The 25476-nt window shown below is 37.3% G+C and overlaps 4 protein-coding genes across 5 annotated transcripts; all 4 read left to right on the top strand.

Moving 5' to 3' along the window:
- Positions 1-1072: 1072 nt before the first annotated feature.
- On the top strand, positions 1073-7925 carry AAE13 (AMP-dependent synthetase and ligase family protein). The gene is made up of 17 exons (XM_086638780.1): positions 1073-1562; positions 1840-1991; positions 2173-2349; positions 2571-2772; positions 2902-2990; positions 3336-3405; positions 3511-3563; positions 3731-3838; positions 4727-4825; positions 5203-5295; positions 5387-5464; positions 5780-5884; positions 6020-6110; positions 6712-6785; positions 6879-7058; positions 7323-7376; positions 7471-7925. Exons 1-17 carry the CDS (start codon positions 1394-1396, stop codon positions 7507-7509), a joined length of 1833 nt encoding a protein of 610 aa, XP_086494906.1. The 5' UTR covers positions 1073-1393; the 3' UTR covers positions 7510-7925.
- An 854-nt stretch (positions 7926-8779) lies between these two features.
- On the top strand, positions 8780-9937 carry LOC147539571 (uncharacterized). Its single transcript, XM_086643136.1, has one exon. The coding sequence runs from the start codon at positions 8780-8782 to the stop codon at positions 9935-9937; it is 1158 nt and encodes a 385-aa protein (XP_086499262.1).
- A 3261-nt stretch (positions 9938-13198) lies between these two features.
- LOC147539570 (Thioesterase superfamily protein) lies at positions 13199-17615 on the top strand. 2 transcript variants are annotated; one of them, XM_086644444.1, is made up of 3 exons: positions 13199-13463; positions 13542-13682; positions 17329-17615. In XM_086644444.1, exons 1-3 carry the CDS (start codon positions 13296-13298, stop codon positions 17500-17502), a joined length of 483 nt encoding a protein of 160 aa, XP_086500570.1. In that variant the 5' UTR covers positions 13199-13295; the 3' UTR covers positions 17503-17615. The 2 variants fall into 2 exon arrangements, with proteins under 2 accessions (XP_086500570.1, XP_086500571.1); XM_086644445.1 differs by lacking the exon at positions 17329-17615 and adding an exon at positions 15027-15307.
- Positions 17616-18675: 1060 nt separating this feature from the next.
- LOC147539569 (uncharacterized) lies at positions 18676-24507 on the top strand. The gene is made up of 4 exons (XM_086641798.1): positions 18676-19651; positions 20975-21175; positions 21673-22198; positions 23680-24507. The coding sequence occupies exons 3-4, from the start codon at positions 21715-21717 to the stop codon at positions 24153-24155; spliced, it is 960 nt and encodes a 319-aa protein (XP_086497924.1). The 5' UTR covers positions 18676-19651; positions 20975-21175; positions 21673-21714; the 3' UTR covers positions 24156-24507.
- The last annotated feature ends 969 nt before the right edge of the window (positions 24508-25476 follow it).

Raw genomic sequence — 25476 nt, 5'->3', positions numbered from 1 at the left:
TTGGAGGGGAATTGTTTGTTTTAGTTCATTGAGGTGAAATCGATCAGGAAGGAAGAAGTGGTGTTTTATACGGAATTTGAAATCTTTCCTGTGGGGTTTTTTGTTTCAGGTAAGAAGTGGTTCTTGGTCTCATGAGTATTGGTAGGGGAATGCAGAGATCCATTAGTGAAGAGCAAAAGCCACTAATCTGGGAAATATCTTTCAGTCAAGGAATTGGGGTTACCGTGCCAAAAACTAGAGCTCGCGATAAACGATAAACTGCTGAATTTAGGGTTTTGAAAGCTTCTTGCCTCGGACTTAAAAAGTAAGGATTCTAGAATATGACTAAAGAAGGATATTTCCATAGAGATGATGGTGGTCGCCGGCAACATCGGCCGGCGACTTCTAAGGTACGTTTGGTTTGTGTTTTTTGGGTTTTGCCCCGTCTTCCCCAGAAACTTTTCTGCTTCCCCAAAACAGTGGCCTTATTTAGAGATAAAAGTTATTGTTTGAGAGAACAAAGGAACATCTACCAATTAACAAAATTTGAACTTATCTAAGATTCATAACTTATAAGAAATCAAGAATCATAATTCATAAATCATAACTATCCATCAACAATCGAACATGGACTAGTTAACAAAATTTGAACATATCTAAGATTCATAACTTAAAAAACGAAAGAATCATAGTTCGTCAATTGATTAAAGTCCCTAATTTGCAATTAAGCTTCTTAGTGGTCTGCAAACAAAAACTTAATAAGTTACTCTTTTCTTTCCAAACTCAGGCACTCAGCCCGTGCCACTTTTAAATTTTTTTTTCTTTAAGCAATCATATTCCCAAATTGCCCTTTCTCTTTTAAAAAAATTACTCGGTCGGGTGCCTCAATGCCATGGTCCATTCTATGGCGCCCTTGGCCGGCTTCCCTCTTCGTGCCCCCTCGGACTACCCAAATTCGTGAGTCACTGCTCAATCCGAGACTGGCCCAATCTGTGAGCCTCAGGCTGCTCAATGCGAGATCCTCGGGGAGGGCCAAGCCCAGACTGACTCATGCCAATACGACAACCTCGGATCGCTCCTATCCGTGGGTCTCGGACTACTCAATCCGACACCCATTGGAATGCCAAGAGAGAGAGATCAGCTAAGAAGAAAATGATGGGCGCCTTTAGAGGCACCCCCACTAAAACCATTTTCCCCGCCATACCCAAATCTTTGCTGCTCCCGCTGAACCGCAAAACACTGCAAATTCCATAAACCCCCCCACCACCCAAATCGACGACGAAGAAGAAGATATATATAGATAGAGATCAACCAATTTTTACTGTATTTAATGAAAACAAAATCTTATTATCTTACCTACCTTGTAAATGAAAAAAATCGGTGACCTATATATAAACACCTACTACTTGTCTTGATGAAATCATTTAAAGCTTCCAACTACCCCATCATCAATCCTCTTTATTTCCTTCGTAAATGTCGAGAAATACCTCCATCCTCATTGTTTTCCCCAAACTTAGATTTTCTATTGGTTGATCATCGACGAAACCCTAGCTCTTTCTTCTCTCAATCTCGGCAATTTTCATGTACGTTCTTATACTTTTAATTTATAAATTTATCTCATTTGAGTAGTAAAAGTTGAAATTCGTGTTTTTTGTTCTTGAAATGATTGGTAATTAGTAATTTTGTTCATTTAGGATTATAATTTTGTGTTTCTTGAGCTTGATGTTGATGGTTGTTAGGATTGGTTACTTGCTTTCTTGATTATGATAGGTTTTACTGCATAAATCATGAGTCAAATTCAAGTGATTGTTATTTTCGTCAATTGAATCAAATTCTGAACTTGAATATTGAAATAAACAGTATTGTCATCTGGGACGTTCATGGAGGTGGTAAAATCAGCTATTAAGCAGGGAACTGCGGGAAGAATTGCTGTAAGAATTGAGGGGAAGAGTTATAGTAAGTATCAGCTCATCAATTCAGCTCTGAAGATACGCAATGAGATCACCAAATGTGTAAGTTCATAGCTTCTACTTCCTTTTGTAAACTCACGTGATTCATTAACGAATCTGTAACGGATGTTTAAGTGATATTGGTAGTTTCGTATTTGGTTAGGAGTCACGATTATTCTCGTATTAAGGTTTCTAGTTATAGGTATATATTCGTAAATGTTCTTTGGACGAACTTCTTTTGTAGACATCCGAAGGTGTTAAAGAAACAAGAGATCTTGGTGGAGCCCGAGTAGGTATCATGGCTAAGCCTTCAGCTGAATTTGTAGCCGGAGTTTTAGGAACTTGGCTTGCTGGTGGTGTTGCAGTTCCTCTTGCACTCAGCTACCCGGAAGCAGAACTTTTCCATGTGATGAATGACTCGGTTTGTTTGTTCTCCTTTCTTCTCCATATTTTTCCTAAGATGAAAATTCTGCATACAATTGACAAGTATGCTGAAGAGATAAAGATAAAATAATTAAGTAATTCACATTTCTTATATATAAAAATAGTAGTATAGTACTTACTTTTATCCTTTTATTTAGTCTTATAGTTCTTGTCGTTCTCTGAAAATGAGAAATTTCCACAACACTTTTGTAATTGTAGGATATTTCCGTGCTTTTGAGCACTGAAGATCATAGAAATCTAATGGAAAGCATTGCTGCCAAATGTGCTGCTCAATTTTCTCTTGTTGTCCCAGTTACCAGTACTGCGTCAAAGACAAGTACTGATGGTCCGTCACAAATTGTAGGAGTTGATACGGAGAGAAACCTGCAGGAAGAAATTGAAAACATAAAAGAGGCAGAAGGTGATTCAACTCACAAGGCACTCCCTTATTATTAGATTCAGTATCATTTATAGTAGTAATAGCACACTTGTGAGAGATACCAGGTTGGCGGTAAAGAAAAAAACTTACTCGAGAATCTTTCTTGTGCAGGAAATGACCCTGCATTGATTGTTTATACTAGTGGTACAACAGGGAAACCAAAAGGTGTTGTTCACACACACAAAAGCATTATGTCGCAGGTACTTGTATCAATATGAAAAACATGGATTTTTCTTATTTGAGGTCATTTTCTACCATGTAATGTCATTTTGTTATGCTGAGCGTCCTGCTAACAGATATGGTACCGTGTCCTCCTTATAAGATTTAATTGACGCACAAGTGATGATACTGTAAAAGCTGTTGCAGCAAAATGGCCTGTCTGAATTTCACATTTTCAGTTTTGCATACATTGTTGAATCAGAGAAATCATATAACAAATCTAAAGTTCTCATGATTCATTTATTTTGATCTCTAGAGTATTTTCTCCCCGAGTTTCTCATTGCTTGTTTTTCTGCCACTAATCTTTTTGTTTTCTCAAATTACAGGTTCAGATCTTGACAGAGGCCTGGGAGTATTCATCCTTGGATCGATTTCTGAATTGCTTACCTCTACATCATATCCTTAAATACTTGTTCATAAATTTGTATCGATGCTTGTCGTTAATGTTGTATCTACCCTTCTGAAAGTGTTTTATTGGTGGGCCTTAATCTCTATCTTCACACGTCCATGGGCTCTTCAATGCCCTACTTGCCCCTTTATATGCTGGTGCTGTGGTAATGCCTCCACACCTATCTTTCCTTATTTTCCCAGAAGTTTCCTCTTTTTCAAACTTATGCTGCTGTCCTCGCTGCTCCTTAAATTGGCCGAACAATTACAGTCAATCTGGTTGCACTTTGTAGGCTGGTCTTAATAAATTTATTTGTTCTGAACTTGATTCAAGGTTGAGTTCATGCCAAAATTTAGTGTGAGTGGAATCTGGAAGAGATGGCGTGAATCATATCCAAAAGATGGAACTAAGTTAGATGATGCCATTACAGTTTTTACAGGAGTAAGTCAAGTTTTGCTTTTCTGATTCTATGATCTTGTTCTGTTATTACAAAATGAAAAAAAATTCTTTCAATTTCGTGATCTTTCCATGGACATGTATTCCTCCGTAAATCTGAGCATCATCTGCATTGAGAAGAACTCTACTCTTCACCTCTTTAGCAAGTATTGACATAATATGAATCGGCTTTCACTTTTCACAAACCGTGTTATACAGCAAAACCAGAGAACTTCATAAGTTTCAGGATTACCAAACTAAACTACGTTTGAGCCATTCACATACTTTAGAGCCATTAACATACTTATTGTTAATTGCTGTGCCTTTACTATTAACCAATAAACTCTGTTCCATGCCATATCCTCTGTTCATAGGTACACCAAATCCTTACGAATTTGAAACCCTTTTGATATTTTCAAGTCTTTATGTACATTATCGCACCAATGTACTCATTTTAGAGGTCAGATGACCCTTCTTGAATTTGTCTGGTGCATCTTATGAAACCCGTGATATACATCTCCTGGAATGACTTTATATCACCTAATGAAGGATAAGGACTGAGTTATTTGACTCTTTCCCTCCCTGTTACAAGCTTGGACGGGAATATGGGAACTCAGAAATTTGTGGAGTGTCAAAGACATACCTTACAGTTTGCTTGCATTTGCTGCTTTTACAAATTTATGAATATGGTATATTTCAGTTAATGATCCAATAAATAAGCGTATAGCTATTTCTATGAAAATATATCCAAAATATAGGAGTACACTCATGCCCTGATGACCTTATGCTATGAATGAAGTTGGCAGAAAGTAATTCATTAAATTCTGAGTTTATTCCCTATTATTCAAGTAAGGTTCACTATTTGTGACTATTCTCTACTTTCATGATACATAGGTCCCAACAATGTATACTAGATTGCTACAAGGTTATGAAGCAATGGATCCAGAATTACAAGTTACTTCGGCCTCAGCTGCAACACAGTTGCGCCTTATGGTGATTATCAGAATTACCCTTTTTGATTGTTTATTTTATGTTCCGTTATGTACATTGTCCGAACTCTGCAACAGATTTTGAGGGTGAAGCTGTAGAGTGCTTTTCCTTGGCAAGGCAGTAGAGCTTTTCTGTACAATTCATTTTTATAGCTGAAATTTTTTTCCCTTGCTGAAATTATGCGTTTCACTCATAACTAGTTAGCTCAAATTCTTTTGCTCTGACAACTAGAACTATGACTCGGGAAATTATTTAGTTTGGAACCATCTTTTTATGCATTTTAGCCTCTAAAAATATGTCTAGATTTTTACTTTAAGGAGACTCTGACCTTTCACAATTGAATTTACTAATGCTTCAGCACTGGTTGATTTTTATAACAGATGTGTGGCTCTTCTGCACTTCCATATCCTGTTATGAAGCAATGGGAAAGTATTACAGGCCACCGCCTTTTAGAGCGATATGGAATGACCGAGGTCTATGACTCTGATATTGGCTTTTGTGATCTATATTTATTTCATATACATTCTTGTAACGGTTATCGATAACATGCTTTTTATTTTTCAGTTTGTTATGGCACTTTCCAATCCTCTGAGGGAGATTCGGAAGGGAGGCACAGTTGGAAAGCCGTTACCAGGTGTGCAGGTTGGGAGACTTAAACTTAATCATCCGTATTCATAGTAGTTACTTTTGGTTATATATTATGCTTTATTTTTTTAGCCCTATACTTCAATCTCATTGTCTTGAAGATATTGTGTCTTGATTCTAGACATTAATTGCCACCCATCTTGATAGAGACCGTGTTCCTTTCTTCAAAACACTATCTTTTTCTCCTTATTAATGCAGCTGCCTAGTGATTATCAATTATAACTTTCATTATTTTCTTCGTCTGGTTTTCAACTAATTGACAGAGTTTTGAAACAATTATCTGGGGAATGATCTTTTTAGGATTTTTGGTAGGTCAAAATTGTTTCTGAAGATGAAACTGGAACTGATGCAAATGGGGTTGGGGAGCTTTGCGTTAGAAGCCCCTCACTTTTCAAGGAGTACTGGAAATTACCTGAGGTGCTTTACGACATTATCTAATACTTTATGTCGTATATACTTTCTTTTCATTTTTTGGTATCTTTGAGCGAACATCTTATATCCTTCTAATTAGTCATTTTGGTTTATAATTGTGAATTGCGACGATCATCCTAGGTAACAAAAGATTCATTTGTTGAGGGCGGATTCTTCAAAACTGGAGATACTGTTAAAGTGGATGAGGATGGATATTACATCATATTGGGGCGTGAGTAAACTCCTTTTTATACAGTTATTGATCCCTTTCCATGTATGTAATAGACTAATAGCACATGGTCATTGTAAAAAACATATTCCTAAAGCTTGTCTACAGAGGAAACTCTCCGTTAAACAGACACGCGCGCGCGCGCGCACACACACACACACACACACACACATATATGACAAGGATATGCAAGGTTTGGCACGTGAACTTTAATTATGCGCGCAATTTGGAAGTCAACTACAAGACATAGCAGGTGGCAAAACATGAATTGAGCTACTAGGCGACAATTTCCATTTTAACTGTTGCTCCTAGCTGCCAATTCACTGGAACAGAGAATATCTTGACGAGCTCTCCTGCTAAAACACATTGATGAAGAGCAGCAGTTTCTTGTGCATATAGCCACACTAAACATCTTTGATCACGCTCTTATACGTCCTTGTATATGTAACATTTCTTTTGATGCAAACACATTGTGTATATGGTTCTTGATCAGGGAGATGTTAATCAACTATTGTTTCTGACAAGGAGTACATGTTTTCGCTTCCAGTTTTTGTTTACTGTTCTTCTTATACTTCGAGTCACCTTATTTTAATTATTTTGGCAGGTACGAGTGCGGATATCATGAAGGTTGGTGGATATAAGTTATCTGCATTAGAGATCGAAGCTGTGATTTTAGAGGCAAGTTTTCAATTTTCTCGAAATTAATTTCTTGCTCGTAAAAAAATGTAATGCTCTTGAATCTTGACTACTGATCTCTTTATTTTTAAACAGCATCCTGCTGTATCCGAATGTTGTGTGCTTGGTTTACCTGATAAAGACTACGGGGAAGCTGTCACAACAATAATAGTACCTGGAGAAGACGCAAAAGAAAGTGGAAATGAAGAGTTCAAGCCAGCACTAAGCTTGGAAGAACTCCAAACCTGGGCAAAGGACAAACTTGCACCATACAAGGTTGTATTTCTTTCTCTTTAACACAATTACCTCTCTTTCTCCATTTCACAAAAAAAAATTACCTCTCTTTCTTGTCGGTTAAGTCGCCTAAATATGTCTGGAGGATCGATAATGAACATCCTATGTTGGAAGTTGAAACTGTACTTATTTTAAGTTAAAAGAATTTATTACTTAACATAAGCATCGATAGATTTTCATAGGTTTCGAAAATCAGAGTTTTTTGTTCAACTGTAACTAAAAATTAATCAAGGTAGCCCTTTGCAGATACCGACGAGACTATTACTCTGGGATTCACTTCCGCGTAACGCCATGGGAAAGGTAAACCATTTCTTAATTGTCATTTAAAAACTTCATAGCATCAGTCTGTTTATGCTAGACATTAAAACCGATACTCGGATGATATAAATTTCAGGTGAACAAAAAGGAACTGAAGAAACTTCTGGACTCCTGAGCCTTCATGACGATAAGGTTACAGCTAAAATTCAAGCTCAACATTTCAGTACTGAGATATCGAGGTTGAACACTGCCAGACCTTATTTATCCATAAATTAGGTAGAGCAATAAAAAAGTCATTTATATATGTACTCAAAAGGTGTTGTATCCCATCTTAATTTCTTTTTTCTTCTAGACAAAATTCTGCAACTTTCGTTAGGTTTCAGTTGGTTAAAATGTCCAGAGAGCAATTAGTAGTCTCATGATGAACTATCGATTTTACTTGAAGTTTTAGAGTGTTACTCATTCAATGATGGTGGGTTTTCATACAACACAAATCCATGCATCATTGTGAATGGAACACCTGACAAAAGATTGTAATGGCGGTTGCCATAATATTTGGGTGTTTGAGTAATGGGTTTTTGATTTTGGTTGCCGATCGTTCTTTTGCTTTGATGAATTTTTTCGCACCAAACTTTTTAATTTTTTATATTATCTAGAGAGATAAAAGATCCATGTTGATGTATGAATGTGTTGCTTATCCAACTCTCTAGTACTTCGATTAAATTGCTTAAGGCTATCATCTTTAGGTGATCGATTTTGCTGAGCCACAGATTAGCCAGCTTTGACCAAGTCAAAAAGTTAGGAGATTGACTTAGACTGAACCTGAGTTGGTCGTGAGGCAAATGCAAGGATGTGGATCTGAAAGTTTTTTGCCCCTGAATTCCCACTGCAGTCTTGACACAGTGTGGAGTTCTTGGAGAAATCACCTCGGCACTGTGAACCATGTAATGTTTCGATGCTAACGGGAAGGTGGATCGGCGCTTCTCTTTTCAAAGAACACTCATCCTAAGTTCAAGCGTCTTATCATCAGAAACCTCAAAGTTCATCAATCATCGGCGCTTGATAAGGTACCCATCTGTTCATTGGTGCTAACAAAACTAGACTGTTTTCTTCTATTACTAACCAGATCCAGCACAAGCTCTCTAAATGGAAAGCTTCTCTTCTCTCTCAAGCTGGCCGCTCTATTGTGATCTCCACAATAGCTGCGGCTGTTCGCCGATACCAAATGCAATGCTTTGCCATTCCGAAGGGCGTAAGCAGACGCATTGAGGCCCTTCAAAGGGCTTTCTGGTGGGGAAAATCCAAATCCATACATACTATTCACTGGTCTGCTATTTGTCTCCCCAAAAAGTTTGGCGGCCTTGGCTTTCGCCTTCCTGAACTCGACAACCAAGCTTTCCTCAACAAATTAGTTTGGCGTCTCTTTAAAAACCCAGATTCACCTTATGGGGAAAATTCTTAATGCTAAATACTTTAATAAAGAGCAATTCCCTAGAGAAGCAAAAAATCACCATTCCTGGCTTTGGAAATCCATATCCAAACATATTAGTAAAGTGTCCGAACTAGTCTTCTGGGATGTCAATAAAGGTACTAATATTAATATTTGGCATGACTACTGGATTCCTAATCATCCCCCTCCGCTGACCAACGATAATAATTGTCAGCTCACTGTTGTGGCACAACTTATTACCAATAACCATTGGAATACGAATATTTTATCTCAACACTTTAATGCTAATGTATATCATGCAATTTTGAGTATTAATCTGCAGGAACATCAGATGGATATAGCTAGATGGTCATTAACCAAATCGGGAAACTTCACTATCAAATCCATGTATAACTATTTACGCTTTGAGAGAAACCAACATGAAACAAAGGAACGGAAATTTATATGGGATTTGCCTGTTATTCCTAGAATCAAATTATTTGTTTGGAAATGTTGTACCAATAGCCTACCAGTCCGGGACAAAATAGGAAAGTACATTGGAGGATTATACGAATGTGAATATTGTAATGATAGGGAGACTATGAACCATGTTCTTCATTGTGATTTTGCTAAATCAGTATGGTTCTTGTTTAATATTATTTCAGAACATATTAATAGCTTGCAGGAATGGATTATCTCTTGGAAGGACATAGACGAAGACTCACAGGTCCTTTTTTCTACCGTACTGTGGCATATATGGAAGGCAAGGTGTAATAAATGCCTCTCCTATACCAATACTACTCATGAGATGATGATAACCAGGATTAGGAGTTCCCCAACACTTACCAAGATACATCAAATCAATGAGGAGTCTAATGTAACCAGTCATTCGTTTCAGCCTTTGACATCTTTTGTCAAGATCAATGTTGATGCTTCTTTCATAGCCGTGACCGAAAATGCTGGAGTGGGTTGTTTCATGCAGGACGAGCATTCAGTGTTTGTAGCAGCTGCAGCTTATTATATTAGGGGCCAGAATGCGGAAGAATGTGAATGTTGGGCAATCATTAAGGCGTTGCAGTGGGTCAAATTCAATAACATCCCTTGCATTCGAATTGAGAGTGATAATCTCAACATTACTCGGAGAATACGTCAGGAAGAATCGACGATCTATTGACAATCAGAAAACCTTATGCAGATCATTTACCAGCTGGCGAATGAATTAGTAGAAGTGGTATTCTCATTTATCCCGAGGGAGAGTAACACCAGGGCATATCAGTTAGCTAAATGGGGACGAACGCATGAAGGAAACTGGATGTGGCTCTCGGAACAGACGGGAGGCTTTTCTTTCTTTTAGTTATTAATATTTTCTCGTTTTTCTCAACAAAAAAAAAAAAAACCGGAAGGTGGATCGGTTATGGATCCTAGAGACAAACTAGGGAGGTTGGCAGAAGTCAATTTGGCACCTCGAGCTTCACTCTCCTTAAGGCACGGTCCATCATAGAAGGATTGTTGATATATTAGTGTAGCATTAATATATGCGACTAATCTTGATTGGGGGACGACCATAAGGTCTTATACTCCTTAGCTTCTTGTCTTTCAGATAAGCGGAGAGGAGGACACTAGTTCTAAGCCAAATATTAGCCAGCTTTGACTAAATAAAAAATGTATGTAGATTAGTTACCTGTCTTTCTGCCCTTTCTCACTCGTAAAACCCAACTTTACATTTTGTCTCTCTAATTCAATATGCAAATGTATTCACTAATAACTATTTTTATAAAAAATCACTTATGATGCGGAAGTATTTTAGCAAAAAAATATCTGATGAACATAATGCAAAGGCAGTGCGCGAGCGTACAATAACGAGTTGTGCAAAAAATATCCGATCGAATGTTGTTGTTGATGTCGATGTAATTGGAAATGAACATCTTTCTTAGAATTGCTCTTACAGCCATTATGATAAAATTATTTTCTCTTTCTACAAAGATAAAAATGATTTTAATAAAAATGATCATAATACTTTGATATGAGAATTTAGTACAGAATTTTAGAGAGAGAAACCTAATAAGACTAATAAGAAGAAGAAGATGACAGTTAGATTTTCTATTTTTAACTATTGTTTTTATTAATGGTCTACAAATTAGTAACTGTAGAATATTTTAGGCCTTATAGAATTGTCCCCTTATAAAATCAAAGTCAACTAAGTCAAACCTAGTTCACTCACACCGGATCCGAAAATAATTGTCCATATAAGAAAGGCTGCGGCTTTGGGGAATAAAGAAAATTCTCTGGAGAATAAAGAATTAGTCAATAAAAATTGATTTAAAGGGCATATTCTTCTTTTAATCCAAAAATTGGCTTCATTAAACATTGCCCCCTAATCTTTATCTTCTCTCTCTCGTCCTCTCTCTCACCATCTTTTTCACTCTCACTGACATTTCTTTATCGTTCTCCCTCTAGATCTCTTTTCTTTCATTGTAGATCGCTATCATCTTCCTCGTTGTAGACATATCTCTCTGTAGATTAGTTTTTTTTCTTTAGCAGTCTATATCTCTCTTTCTCGCAGCCTCTATCTCGTTCTCTCTTTCTTGCAGTCTGTATAGATCTCTCTATGGAGATCACAGAGTTCGTGACCACGAAACGTTTTGCAGCCACGAAACGTTTTGTAGTCACGAAATGGTCAGGGTCACAAAACGTTTTGTGTCCACGAAATATTTCGTGGCCACGAAATACTCGAAGGGTTTCGCCAAAAACCCCTCGAGGTTTGATTATGGCGTAGGGAACATTTCCCTTCGCTAGAATAGTATCTGTGTGTAAGAGAGAGATAAAAACAATTAGAGATCGATCAAGAAACAATGACAGATTGAGAGAGAAACAGAGAGAGATCGAGAGACGTAGATAAGGAGAGCAATAGAGAGTAATAGCGATAGAGAGAGAGGGGGAGAGACTGAGAGAGAGGGTAACAGTAAGTGAGAGAGGAGAAGAAAAGAGAGTGAAGAGGAGGTAATGGTAGTCAAAATGGTGGTAGTGGGAAGTTGTGGTGGTGATGGTGATATAGAAGATGAAGATTAGGGGACAATGTTTAATCAAATTAATTTTGGGTTAAAAAATAATATTCCCTCGAGAATGTATGGAAAAACATGGATTCCTTAGAGAATTTATTCCTCGGAAGTTATTCTTTACGCCCTAAAGCCGCGACCATAAGAAAATCGGTTGTCCACGTATTGGCGACCTTCTAATTTGAGGCTAATTAATAAAGTTCAAAAACACGGAGAAAACGATTATGAACGGGTAATTATTCAAATTTTTAATCCCTTTAATTCTATTTTTTAGTTTGTAATATAAACTTAAAATAAATTTTGTTTCTTTCAGTTCCATATAGCACTTTATTTTTTAACAAAAACAAGCCTAAAGCCCAACGGGACTATGGTTACAACCCAACTACATTATTTATACCCTAATAATCCCAAATTCAATAACCTAAGGATACCACCTCCTTTGGGGATCGGACCCGGGATCTCCAGGAACTTTTGGAGTATATGTCAACATCTTTACTACTTCGGCAACCAAGTGTTGACAGTTCCATATAGCACTTGATACTTGTAAAAAAAATCACAAAGAAAAAGGCTTTGGATTCGAACATGTATACAAAATTTCAAAGACATACAACAAGTGGATGTAAAAAATGTTAGGTGAGACAACATCTGAAAAAAAAGATTTTAGTTCCATTCCAATAGTGGAAAAACCAATATACTAGAGATCAATATGGTGCGAACTTAATGATGGTTGGTGCTAGGACTCTCGACGAAGATGGTGAACGAATGCTTGAGGCAGCGCGAGATGCTAATATGGTCGGTCTTCCACGAGACTTAAGAAACCCCTTCTAATTATCTTTAGTAACCATTGTTGTTTAGTCTTACATAAGTAGATTTAATTTTTTAATCAAATAGTTTTAATCAATGTTATTTAATCGAACTTAAGTAAATTTAAATTTTTAATCAAATAGTTTTTTAACGGTAAGGCCCGTATGTATTGGAGCTGATTTTTTAGGCTGAGTTATGACTTAAAATTTTGGGTTGAAAAAAATGGTTTTTTAGACCTAAGACAGGCTGACATTGGAGTGTCGGTGGAAGTAGTTTGCAATCAAGATTTATCTCATGTAATTCAGGCTATAAATAATGTAATAATTTGTCGGACTTTAGGCCTCTTTGTTGTTGGGATTTAGGCCTCTTCTATTCATAGGTTAAAATTAAGTGATTATCGTGCTTATTACATCTTCACGGTGTATCAATGTCTTGTAACGACTAACGTTGATCGTAGTCGAATTTTCAAAAAAGAAAAAAAAAAATTTTACAAATCTCCTTGCAAAGTCCCCTCCAAGTACCTCTAATAGACTTCCCTATACCAACAACCTTTTTCTAAAAGTAGCCTTGGTAGGCAGAAGACCAAAAGTGACCAACAATACATTCTGCCTCTCTCACTCCACAGTCCACATTGGGAGGGTAGAGACTAGAGAGAGAAAGCAGGCAGGGAGGATGAGGGAAGAGGATAGATATATACAGACAGCTAAAGAATGGGTACAAGGTCTAGCTCAGGGTCAATTAGGTCGTCAGATCGAAACCGTAGCTCTTCAGAATCTCCGTTCTGTTTCCGTTACTAATGGTTTGATTCGCTGCAACTTCGTCGTACCCAAGAATTTATCAGTAAGCAATCTTACCCCGTTGATTTATTCACCCATCCCGCTAGTGATCTTCTTCTGATATCTTATTTCTGGATGATAGGATAGTGATGGGAATTGGCACGTGGGAGCAATTGCTACGTTAATCGATATCATCGGTGCCGCTGCGATTGTTTCTTCCGTCGGAGAAATTAAAGCCTCTGTTGATTTCAACATATCATACTTCTCAACGGCTAAGATTGAGGTAAAAGTATTATTTTTCTTTTTTAATTTTATGTGAGAAAAGAAATAGCGCCACCTATATTTGGAAAGGAAATAGCGCCACCTATATTTGTCGGAAGCGCCTCCCTCAAAGCAAAATTGAAGTAGAAGTTTGTTAGGGAAGGAGGCGCCTTTGAGACTAATGAGGAGGCGCCTTTTAGATCTTTCCTTAATTTTATTTTGGCCTCGTAAATATGATCCATTCGTAGTCGCCTAAAATGACCAGCTTTCAGAAAGGCCTCCTAAATCACTATCTCGTTTATTTTGATGTTACTTTATCATCTTTTTCATTATCAATTTATATGTCAACACTTGGTTGCCCAAGTGGTTTTTTTGTTAAAAGATAGATATATTAATAACTAAAGTACCCGAGTAGCATTACAATACATATTTAACAAAAAGTAAGGGATACAGTTCCACGATTTAGACCTATCCTTTCTGCGAGCCTTTGTCTGCCTGAATATTGAGATTTCTTTTGATGTGGGTGAATTAGACATTTTGGAGTTCTCTTTTGACGACTCTAATTCGGCGAATATGAACCATCGACTGTCATTGCACCTGATGCCTGAAGTTATCGAGATGCTATATCAAGTTAATATTTAGGGTCCACGGGTTTTCGGCCCAAAATAAAATTCAAAAAGAGATTAAAGTCCAATCTTCCCAGAAAATAAGATTTTGGTCTTTTTTCCCTTTTGGAAGAAACATTGTTGATACATAATGTGTGATGTATGACACATATAAAAAAATGAAATAAAGTATGAAACTTTAACCATAAATAACACGTTATTTATGAAACAAAACAAGAATCAATAAATAAATAAAATACTGTAACTTTGACATCTAGACATACTTTAACTATACTAAATGTGTTTTGTTGTAGAAATATACATAATTGATACTAAATAACGTGTATATTGCGAAACAGATAGTAAGCTTGAAATCAATCGAAAAAATCTAAGAAAAAAAGAAAGAAAATTTTGGGGATTGATTTTCAAAAGTGGGGTTTGTCTTATATAAAAGGTCATAATGGGTATTATGATTAAATAAAAATGATAGAGATCTGTTTTTTCCATAAAGATGAGTCTACTTGGACTAAATATCCATTACAATTATTATTTTGACTTAAAATCCTATATTAATATTAGGGTGGACTAAATATGTATTTAGGTGTAGATTTTTGGACTAGGAACCAAAAAATTATTAATATTATCACTTTCCACAATGATCTCCATTTGATTAGTTTCCTTAGCCCATAAGAAGTTGTTTAGAAGAGCAATAGATTCACTTTCTTCGCTGTTTCTGACACGGGTCGTGCTCACCTTTGCAGATACAAATTTAGATTGAGAATTGTGCACAATCATACTGGTACCTATATTCTTATCAACATTCACAAACGAGGCGTCAACATTAATTTTAACGAAATGTTGCCCAAGTGGTAAAGTGTTGACATATACTCCAAAAGGTTCCTGGAGGTTCAGGGTTTGATGCCTAGAGGAGGTGGAATCTCTAGATTATTGAATTTGAGATTATTCGGGCATAAATAATGTAATTGGGCTTTAGGCCATAGTTTAGTTGGGCTTTAGGTCATAGTTTAGTTGGGCTTTAGGCGTTACTTCCATTCCCGCTCTAACTTGAGGGGGAGTGTTAGAGATCCACTCCACTCGGTTTATCCGAGTGGATTAGGACGAATATTGAAGCTATAGGAATCCATATAGGATTAGGATTGTTATCATTATCGGATTCCTAATACAACTCCTAATAGGATTATTGTATAGCAGGGCCGGCCCTGACGTTTATGTGGCCCGAAGCGATTTATAAAAATGTGGCCCTATATACTGTACAAAAATTACACTAAAATTGCATAGTAGAGTGTACCCCATGCGTCCATCATGACGAAATGAGTTGGTTACGTTTTAGGGAGATGCTAGAGTGACTTAGAGGATGACATAATGACGTGGAATTCACTAAAAGAAAAAGTTTTTTCAAAATTTGACTACAGTGGGGATCGTTTTTGTTTCCAAATGAGGAAGCACGTCATCCTCTAAGTACCAAATTTTATGTCACTCTGTCATTTCCCTACGTTTTATAGATGATCATTTGTTTGCAATTTCCACTAAGAACCCCAAAAGTTTGCAATTCAAAGTAACAATGTTTAAGTAAAATTAAAGTATAATTGAGAAAGAAAATGGTAATAACTAGTAGCTTGAATAACTTTTTAATTGAATAAGACAGTGAAAGTAATCATATATCTCCCTGATCATTTGTCTCCTTAATATCAAGTTACTTTCCATTCATAAAAAAAAAGTTACTTCCCATATTTAAAAGATGAAATTCACGGAAAAAAAATCATAGGTTGAGATTTATAATTTAAGCTTATGATACGACTAAACTACCTTAGTTATAGTTACTCTTATTCTTTCTTGAAAATGACCCATAATATGTTCTTCAATCAATTTTCTATATTATTTGAGCTAAATTCCGAAAAATAATAGTCATAGTTATTTAGTTGTAGGATAATAATTTCAAGCAATTCCTACCCAAAAGACTAAGGTGTTGTTTGGTTTTGGTCGAATTTATATTTTAAGTCTAAGAGCTGGTATATTTTGTGTAGTTGGATATTCCAACATATATTTTTATATATTTTGACTTGTTTATCAGACTCATCTAAATAGCTTGCTAAAATTTTTATGTTATTAGTTATTACATTTTTTTTTTTGTTAAGGGTTATTAGTTATTACATTAGAAATATAAATAAGTTAGACGTAGAGTAAAAATACAAATACGTCATCATCCTAATGGCCATGAAGAATGACTTATGGAGGACCAAAAGATGATGGAGGTTAAGAATATCCATAACTTGATGGTTAAGGTTGACGGCTGGAGTGGATAATGGATGGTTCATGGTTGGATGAGTTGGAAAGTGACGGCAAAACTAACTACTCTCGTGATTTGGGCTTATGCAGTGGGCGGTGGGCCTTTGCAACAAATAAGTCTTTATAGTTGTTCTTTTGAAAGAACAGGTGCCTTTATATAACCTTCACAGAACAGAACAATAGTTAGGAGGCCCCCCAAATTTGGTGGCCCAAAGCGAGGCTTTGCTCGCTTTGGGCCAGGGCCGGCCCTGTTGTATAGATAAACATGTAATATAGTATCTTATATACTTAAAACTCTTATTATGAATCCTATATATATGGATCAAACTCAATGTTGTAATCATCAAGTTGTAAAGTAATAACAAGGTTTTTACCTAGCTCTCTCTCTCCCTCTCACTCGATCATCACTATCACCACTCGGTTTCATCCGAGTTGCCTTTGCAACAGTCCCTCGATCTTCAACCGAGACAATCATCACATCGTTCTCGGCTTCACCGAGAATCCCACAGTGCACTCTCGGTTATACCCGAGAGTTACACTGCTCCAGCTCGGCTATACCCGAGAGGAACTTCAAGGTTCACTCGGTCTCACCGAAGTGTTATCTCTCTCGGCTTCTACACATCCGTCTTCCTCGAGTTTCATCGAGTTGTTTACTTCAAGGTTTAAACCTTCTCACAGTAAGGTTATGTTCTGAATGAAAAATTACATCACTTTTGAAATCTTAAACTCTAAATAATGTGGAGCCTATTTGATCAGGAAGAAGTAGAGATTGAGGCTAAGGTTGTGGGACACAAGGAAAAGCTTTCTTCAATGATAGTGGAGATTAGAAAGAAAGATAATGGAGAGATAATTGCTTTGGGAAAACAGTGGATGACTTCAATCAAATTCATACCTTATAAAAATACAACTCATCAACCAAGTAAGATTTGATTATTATTTGATCTTACATTGGTACAACTAATTATCATGGACCTTCTATAGTTGTTCTTGAAAATTATGATAGTTATTTTTATTTAGATATATGAAGTACTCCTCTATCTCTATCTCTATCTCTATCTCTATCTCTATCTCTATCTCTATCTATCTCTTGAATACACAATTTGATTACCATATGATTACTTACATTATTGTGGAAACACGATTATTTAACAATTTTTTAATCAAAATGAAATACTATAGAAGGATTGCTATTCTAACAGAAATCTACCTATGATGTATTTTTCATTTTTCTAGAAGTGAGAGTACAATCGGATTCCCCTTCAACATATATATGAAGTACTTCTCTATTTCTATCTCTATCCATCTCTTGAATACACAATTTGATTACCATATGATTACTTACATTATTGTGGGAGGACATGATCTCTCTATAATTTAGTAGTGAAATTTATGCCACAAATATGCATTGCAAGTAATTCCCTTTTATCAATCTATTAATTACTTAAGTAAGCAAAGAGAAGTCATACGCACTTGCACATGCGCTAGAGACATCGATGACTCTACCTATAGTTAGGGATGGGAATTGGGGCAGGTTGGGTGATCGTGGGCTTATTCCCTCGAGGGGGGCTTTGAAACTCTATGTCTATTAAGATTCTCGGACACATTGGGATGGATTAGTTTTAAAACCCAGTGTGCGAAATCTTTCCAAGCCTGTCAAACCTTTCTGGTTTATCGAATATGAGACAGTGAGGTCTTGAATTTTCACAGTTCATGCAAAAAAAGGGCAACTCTTGCACCAATACATGTATAGATATAAAGTTATTAGTATACATCTTTTGACCGAGTCACCACCGTACTATCAGACTTGTACAGAGTTTTGGACACTAAAATTTTAAAAATACAGTGGGGACTTCTGACACCAATATATATATATATATATATATATATATATATATATATATATATATATATATATATATATATATATATATATATATATTTAAAATATTTACAAATATCAAAGTACATTTAATATAAAAAAAATATTTAAGAATATGGTGGTGACCTTGATAACAGTGATCTGTTCATTCTAGAATCAGAATCTAGAGAGATAAATCGCCTTGCCTAGGTTAAAGAGGTTTGAAGACCAACAACTGAGATTTATAGGCAGGACTCACAGCTTATTTTCAATTTCTTATTTCCTTCTACGTAATTCTCGATCAGTGGCTTTTTTTTGCTATTATGATATTCTGGCGGGTTTTTTCGCCAGTACAATCTTTTTTTAGCCCAATCTGCCACTGTCCTTAATTTTAAAGTCAAAAACTAAAAAAGTTTAAACTTAAAAAAAGAGTCAAATATTAATACGTGAAGTCGGAAATATTTCTGTGTCCAAACTTTTTTACTTTCTGCTTAAATAAACAAACAAGTTGCTTATTTTTGTGTCGTGAAATGACATTTTCCTCTTTCAACAAAAAAAATGACATTTTCCTCCTATACAATAATGTGTTGTTTGTCTAGTCTTGGGTTAGAGACGCGATGTTTGCGTTTTTGGTTTCTTTCAAATCCCACTAAGGGCTCACAATGGCCTCTCGTCGTTATCTCTCTTAAATTCACCCTTATTTCTCTCGCTCTGTCTCGTAAATCTCAATCTTTACAATTTATCTCTCACTCTCTCTCTTTCTAAAAAACATCTCTCTTCCCATCAGTACTCTCCCTCCCTTCCTCTTTTTCTACCTGATCCCTCTAATTTTCTATGTCCGAAGAGAGAGAGAGGGAATATGAGAGAGAAAGGAGAAAGATAAATGGAGGTAGATGTAGAGGTGGAACGAAGGGTAGAAGTAGAAAGGGAGGAGAGAGAGAGAGAAAAAAAAAAAAGTAAATGGTGATGGTCGGAGGTGGTCGAAAATGGGAGGCGATGAAAAATAAGAAGAAATTTTATTACTACAATATTTTTTGAAGTCCATTATTATACCCTTTAAGATTTTCTTTCTTTCCCCCCAGAGCCAACACAACCTCATTTACACAAGGACGGCCATCTCAAATTTTGACTGAAACACGGCGCCTACAGCAATTATACTGGACGCGTATAGAACTTCTATCGGTTAGTATAAGTGTTCGGTACAACTAGGCGTATGAGGAGGTGCCTGCCTAGGGGTGGGAATCGGGCGGATTCGGACGGGCTCGGGCAACTATGAGCCGGACTCGGGCGGATCGGGCTCGGATAAGCCGAGCCCGCGATAGGAAGTCGGGCGGATCGGGCCGGACAGAAGTCCCAATATCAGTGCCCGTAGCCCGTCCGAGCCCGACTGCCCGAGCGGGCTACATCGGACGCGGGCCGGACGGGCTCGGGTAATTTCAGTAAAAAAATTTAGTAAAATAAAACAAGTAAAACCCTAAGTTCCAAATTCTTTCACAATTCATTTACAACTAAAAAAAAACCCTAATTTTTTAAGTTTTCAATAAACAATTCTCTTTAATAGTGAGGGTAAAAAAAACATCATCAACAATCACAACACAGACATCATGAACAAGTAAAACCCTAATTTTTCAAGTTCCAACATAGACATCATCAACAAGTCCTGTATCATCATCAACAATCACAACTCCAGCAACAACAAAATCGCCCTCTTCCCTCTATACCCATTTCGCCATTATTGAGCTTAAACAAAAGATCTTAAATTCGATTTCAAAAAAAAAAAAATCCAAACCCTTTCTAATTTTATGAACAATGAAAGAAAGCAAGTAAATAAAAGGAATAAAAAAAAAGCTACAGACCCACTCGAACTTGCACAAATCATCAACAACCCAAATTAGGGCATTTCCACCAAACCCTGATTTGCTTCAACAACCCAAAGTTAGGGTTTTTCCACCAAACTCGAATTTGCTTCAACAACCAAAAACAACCCAAAATAGGGTTTTCCCCACCAAACATAATCAAGAACTACTGCTTGCCCGAGAAGATCACCATCAAGAACTTCAACATTTGAGATGAAGGGGTTAAGTGAAGTTAGGGTTAAGTGAAGTTTCTGTTTGAGTTAGAGAGGGAGAGGCGCAGAGAGAGGGAGAGGCGCAGAGAGAGAGAGAGAGGCGCAGAGATAGTGAGAGGGATTAGGGTTTGTGTTTGAGATGAAGGGGTTTTATAAGAGATGAAGGGATGGGTTTAGATCCAACGGTTGATCTCTAATTTAAGAGATACCCTATCTCAGCCGTTGGATCTAATTCCACGCAGGTCGCGGGTTCTCGGGCTCGGGTAGCGGACGGGCTTTTCGGGCGGACTTCATCGGGCTCGGGTAACGGACGGGTATAACGGGCCGGGACTCGGATTAGAGGTTATGACCGAGCCCGGCCCAATAAGCCCGATTCATCGGGCCGGGTTAGCCCGGCTCGGAGTGGCTACGGGCAGCGGGCTCTAACGGTCCGGGCCGAACGGGCCGGACCCCGGGGTCTCGGACCGTTTTCCCAGCCCTATGCCTGCCTATACAGGGAACCGGAAAGACGGCAACTGAAATACCAGAGAGAGAGAGAGAGAGGGATCAGCGTTGCCTCCTGTTACTGCTTGAGCTTCCACCGCACTCCGTCGCTGACTTAGAAGAAACATCGGAAAACCGGATCGCCCGGTCTTTATTCACTTAACTCCAAAACGGAAAATACAAGTTTATAGCTCGTAAGTTTCCCCTCCCCCTCTTTCTCTCTCTCTCTCTCTCTCTCTCTCTCTATGTAAGTACTGCAACAGCTGATCTGTTATTCTTCTCCTAGGGTTTCAGTTAAGTAATAAACCATCCTATGATTCAACTGCTTAATTTCTCACTCTTCCTTCTAATTCGTCTCGCATAAATGATTTATTATTCTCGATTTAGGTATTTGAGCTGTACTTTTCCCCCAAGATTTGGTTATTTTTTAGGAGTGAATTTTCGATTTTTATTTGAAATTTAGATGTCTAATTTGTTTTTCCTTGCTGTAATTTGTTCGAATTTAGGTTGTTAGTTTGTAAATGATGGTAGGGTTCATGACTTGATGTTCAATTTTATAGAGAAGACACAGTTTCTTCTAGGTTAACTTGAGTATCTGGTTGTTAGTTCGAAAGGGTGGGAAGTTTTAGATTTGACAACACATTGAATTATTCTCTGAGATAAGTTACTTGTGAATTGATATTTTTGTCAGGGGTAATATTGTAAACCGTGGCGTTGTATCGTGTTGCATGAAATGGAGGATGGTAATGGAATTGAGTTGAGCTTGGGTCTACCTTGTGGTGGATCAGTTGGTAAAGTGGAGAGTAAAGAGGGTAATTTCTCAAATATTAAAACGGAGGAGAAAGATGATTCTGTTGACAACTTGATCGATGATGTAACACAAAAACAAGACTCGGATAATGGATCTAAAAGAAATGATGCGAGGGATTATGGAAAACAAGTTCAAGAGGAGAACTTTTTTACCAACCTTGGGAAGTCTTCTTTTGTTTCAGAAGCTCCTAAGAACTTGAACAAAAGCCAAGATCCACAGTTCATCAAGTATGAAGGACTTTGGGTTGCAAACGATAAATCAAAAGCAGATGAGGAAGTAAAATCGGATAATCACGAGAATGGGAAGAAGCTTTGGCCTGAAACAAATAACAAACGTAAAATGTCGGGCGAAGACTTAAGTTGCCAAAAGAAGCATGAGAGAGAAGTTCAACAAGGTGAAACACATGGTGAGAACCCTTTTATAGTTTTTATGAATGTTATTATTATTCCCAAGTTCACAAGATGATAAGCTAACTGCCAAACCTGAATCACCGTAGTATCACAATGGATTTTCATGCAATACTTTTGGCTTTTAGTATATATATTTGAAACAAGTCACCGATATACATTTAAGCAAGTTTCCCTCAAATTTATCATTTGGCTTGACTTTTCCCTAAGGGTGAGCAACAGTTGACCAGACCGAACTCGGCTGAACCGAACCAAATAGTTTTTAGGCCGAACCGAACATTATTTGGCTCGGCTGAAAAACCGATGAACCGATCGCGATTTGATTTGTCTTCGACTTGGGTTTTTGAAAACCACCCAAACCGACCGAACTAAATATATATATATATATACATATATATATATATATATATACATATATACATATATAGTACAATATAATGCTATAAATAAAGAAACGATTGTTTTAGGGATTTAAACCTTTAATAGTTCAAAAAGTGGCTTTAAATTATAACTTCCAACAGTTTTGTCCTTCGTCAACACTTGTTTGTTCAAGTGGTGGAAAGTGTTGATATAAACTCCAAAACACTACTGGAGGTCTCAGGTTTGATTCCCAGAGAAGGTGGAATCGATGGTTATTGAATTTGGGTTATTCAAAAGTTATAAATAATAAGTTTGTCGTGCTTTAGGCCCCTCTAATATGTTGTTGGGCTTCCGGCCTCTTTCATTCCTAGTTTAACTTAGGCAGTTATCGTGCTTATCACATCTTGATTTTGTATCAATGTCATGTAATGACTAACGTCAATCGTAGTCTATATTAAAAAAAACAATTTTGTCCTCCAGTAAAAACTTAAAATTTAATCTAATTTTATATTGTTTTCAAGTCTTCTTCATGTCGCCTCCTACAAAGTCATAATTCATAAATTCCATAATTCAAACAAAATAGCCACAGGAGTTCCATTGTTATACATAATTCTTTTCGATTAATTTCATTTTTCTTATGTTTTATTTGGTTGGTTGAGTTCGGCCGGACTGACCAACCGAACTCAGTCGAACCGGGCCAAATACAGTCGGTTGGCGAGTTGATCGGCTCGGCTTCGGCCGAAAATTTAGCCAAACCGCTATTGATCGGTTTGGCTCTGGTCTGACCCTAAACGGTTAGCAACCGACCGCTGCTCACCCCTACTTTACCGGAAGATGACTAAGGGTGTTCCCCACGTTGGCTTCACCTAAATCTGTCTAAGTGCATTATCAAATGCCGTAGACCTATAGGAGATGTTTTACCATGTAAACAATTAGGTGCCTGAGCTTAAATGCCTTGGCGGGAACTGAGTAGTAGACCACGAAACTCACAAAGTTCGTTCTTTATGTCCTATTAAAAATCCTTTTTCATGACTCTGTGTGTTTTATTCTCATCATACTTGTTTCCTGGCTCGCCTTACTTAACCATGATTTTTCTTCTTGATGACATTCTTTCATGCAGCTAATACCCAGAGACTCCCTCATGTTTCATCAGAAGCTTCAAATGATGAGAGAAAAGCGTCTAGTGGAAAACAGCAAGTTATAGTTATAGAAGAGGGTAGTACATCTTCCTCTTCTCAAACACAAAATGAGATTAAAGATAACAGCAGCAACTTCAGGTCTAAGGAGCAGGAATCATCACACCAACAGGTAGTCGAAGGTTTCCCTCCTGAAGGTTCAGCTATACGGCCCGGTATTGCTCCAGGTATGAGATTTGGTGGTAATGGTTGCTGCCCAAATTTACCTTGGGTTTGTACTACGGGTCCTGGACCAAACGGTAAGACTATATCTGGAGTTGCTTATAGGTACGATAAAAACCGAATTCGTATAGTTTGTGCTTGCCATGGATCTCACATGTCTCCTGAAGAGTTTGTTCAGCACGCCGTCGCAGACCAACCTAACCCTACGCATCACAGGTCTAGTGTCATTATCGAGTAGGAAACGTGGACATTTTCGCTCAGAGTTGATATTGGTGATCTTGAGTTATACATTGGTTGCGGTATACATTTTTAACACTTGAATAAGATGTGAAAAGTAGTCTTTCTGTTGTGTCTTGATAGTGACGTGGGTTTGTAGCATTCTGAAGGGGACAGTTGGGAGATCTTCATCCTCTTCATGGATCTTGTATTTGGACAATAGTAACTGTTTTTGTTGTGTTTTTCCTTATTCTACCTTTTTTAAATACTAGCTGTCTAAATTAACTTTTTTTTTTCTATATATAATGTTGTAGGATACATGGTACTTCTGGTCTTTTCCTCTGTCTATGGTTTTATTTGTTGGGATTTCAGTATACTGGTTCTATGATTTTGTTCTGGTTTTCATGTATTTAGTTAGAAGAGATTTTTTTTATTGGTGACATCAGAGCCGTGTTTGCGGGCGGGCGGGAAGGGCGTCCGTCCTGGGCCCCCACTCCCAAAGAGGCCTACCTCTTATGAACGTCACACTCAATTATATATAGGTAATCCTAAACACTTCAACATGAAACTCCATCAGCTCTAGTGGTCAAGTTTGTGGGCTTCCACACTTGAGACACGGGTTCGAAACCCATTACTTGCTTTTTTCCTTTTCCTTATAATTGTTATGTTGAGAGGAGTATTGCTAAATCAATTCTTATTTATGCTCCGTCACACTTTTTCTTTAAACTGTTTTGTTGTGTGTGTGCATATCTTTAGACGTGTTTTTAAGAAAAAGAGATTTAGGTGTTTTTTTATTCTAACAATACATAAATACTTAGAAGTCTTTAAGCGGCGCGTGGTTCAATATTTTGCGGGTGCATATCTTTAGACTCTAAACTATACGTTGTATAAAGATTTTATTTTATTAGTTTAAGTTTATCGTGATCATTAGAAGTCTTTAATCGGCCAACAAGGCTACACAACCCGCCTCTTGGGACTCCCACTTGAACCGTCTGTGAGAGAAACAAGGGTTTCTCTCTCCACGTGACTGAACATGTGAGAAGAGAGAGAAACTCTTATTTCTCTCACAGGCGGTTCAAGTGAGAGTCCCTAGAGGCGGGTTGAGTATACTTTTTGTTAATCGGCGCGTGGTTCAATTTTTTGCTTGTAATTTTTTTTATTATACCAATGGCCATAATCAAACTTCGCCCAGGGTCCTCAAATTCCTAGTCACGGCTTTGGAAGCGAGTTTCGACAAAGAAGACCTACCTCGTCGGTACAGAGAGAGTTTTAGAGATAGAAAGTTGGATTTACATTGAATCTCACATGACGCCCTATCTATCCTCCTGAGGAGAAGTTTGGTT

This window comes from Eschscholzia californica, unplaced genomic scaffold (genome assembly GCF_041429995.1).
Source record: "Eschscholzia californica isolate CP2 unplaced genomic scaffold, dmEscCali1.0.p SCAF_5, whole genome shotgun sequence".
Taxonomy (NCBI): Eukaryota; Viridiplantae; Streptophyta; class Magnoliopsida; order Ranunculales; family Papaveraceae; genus Eschscholzia; species Eschscholzia californica.
The sequence above is the reverse complement of the archived record's forward strand: the minus strand, read 5'-3'. Positions and strand labels throughout refer to the sequence as shown.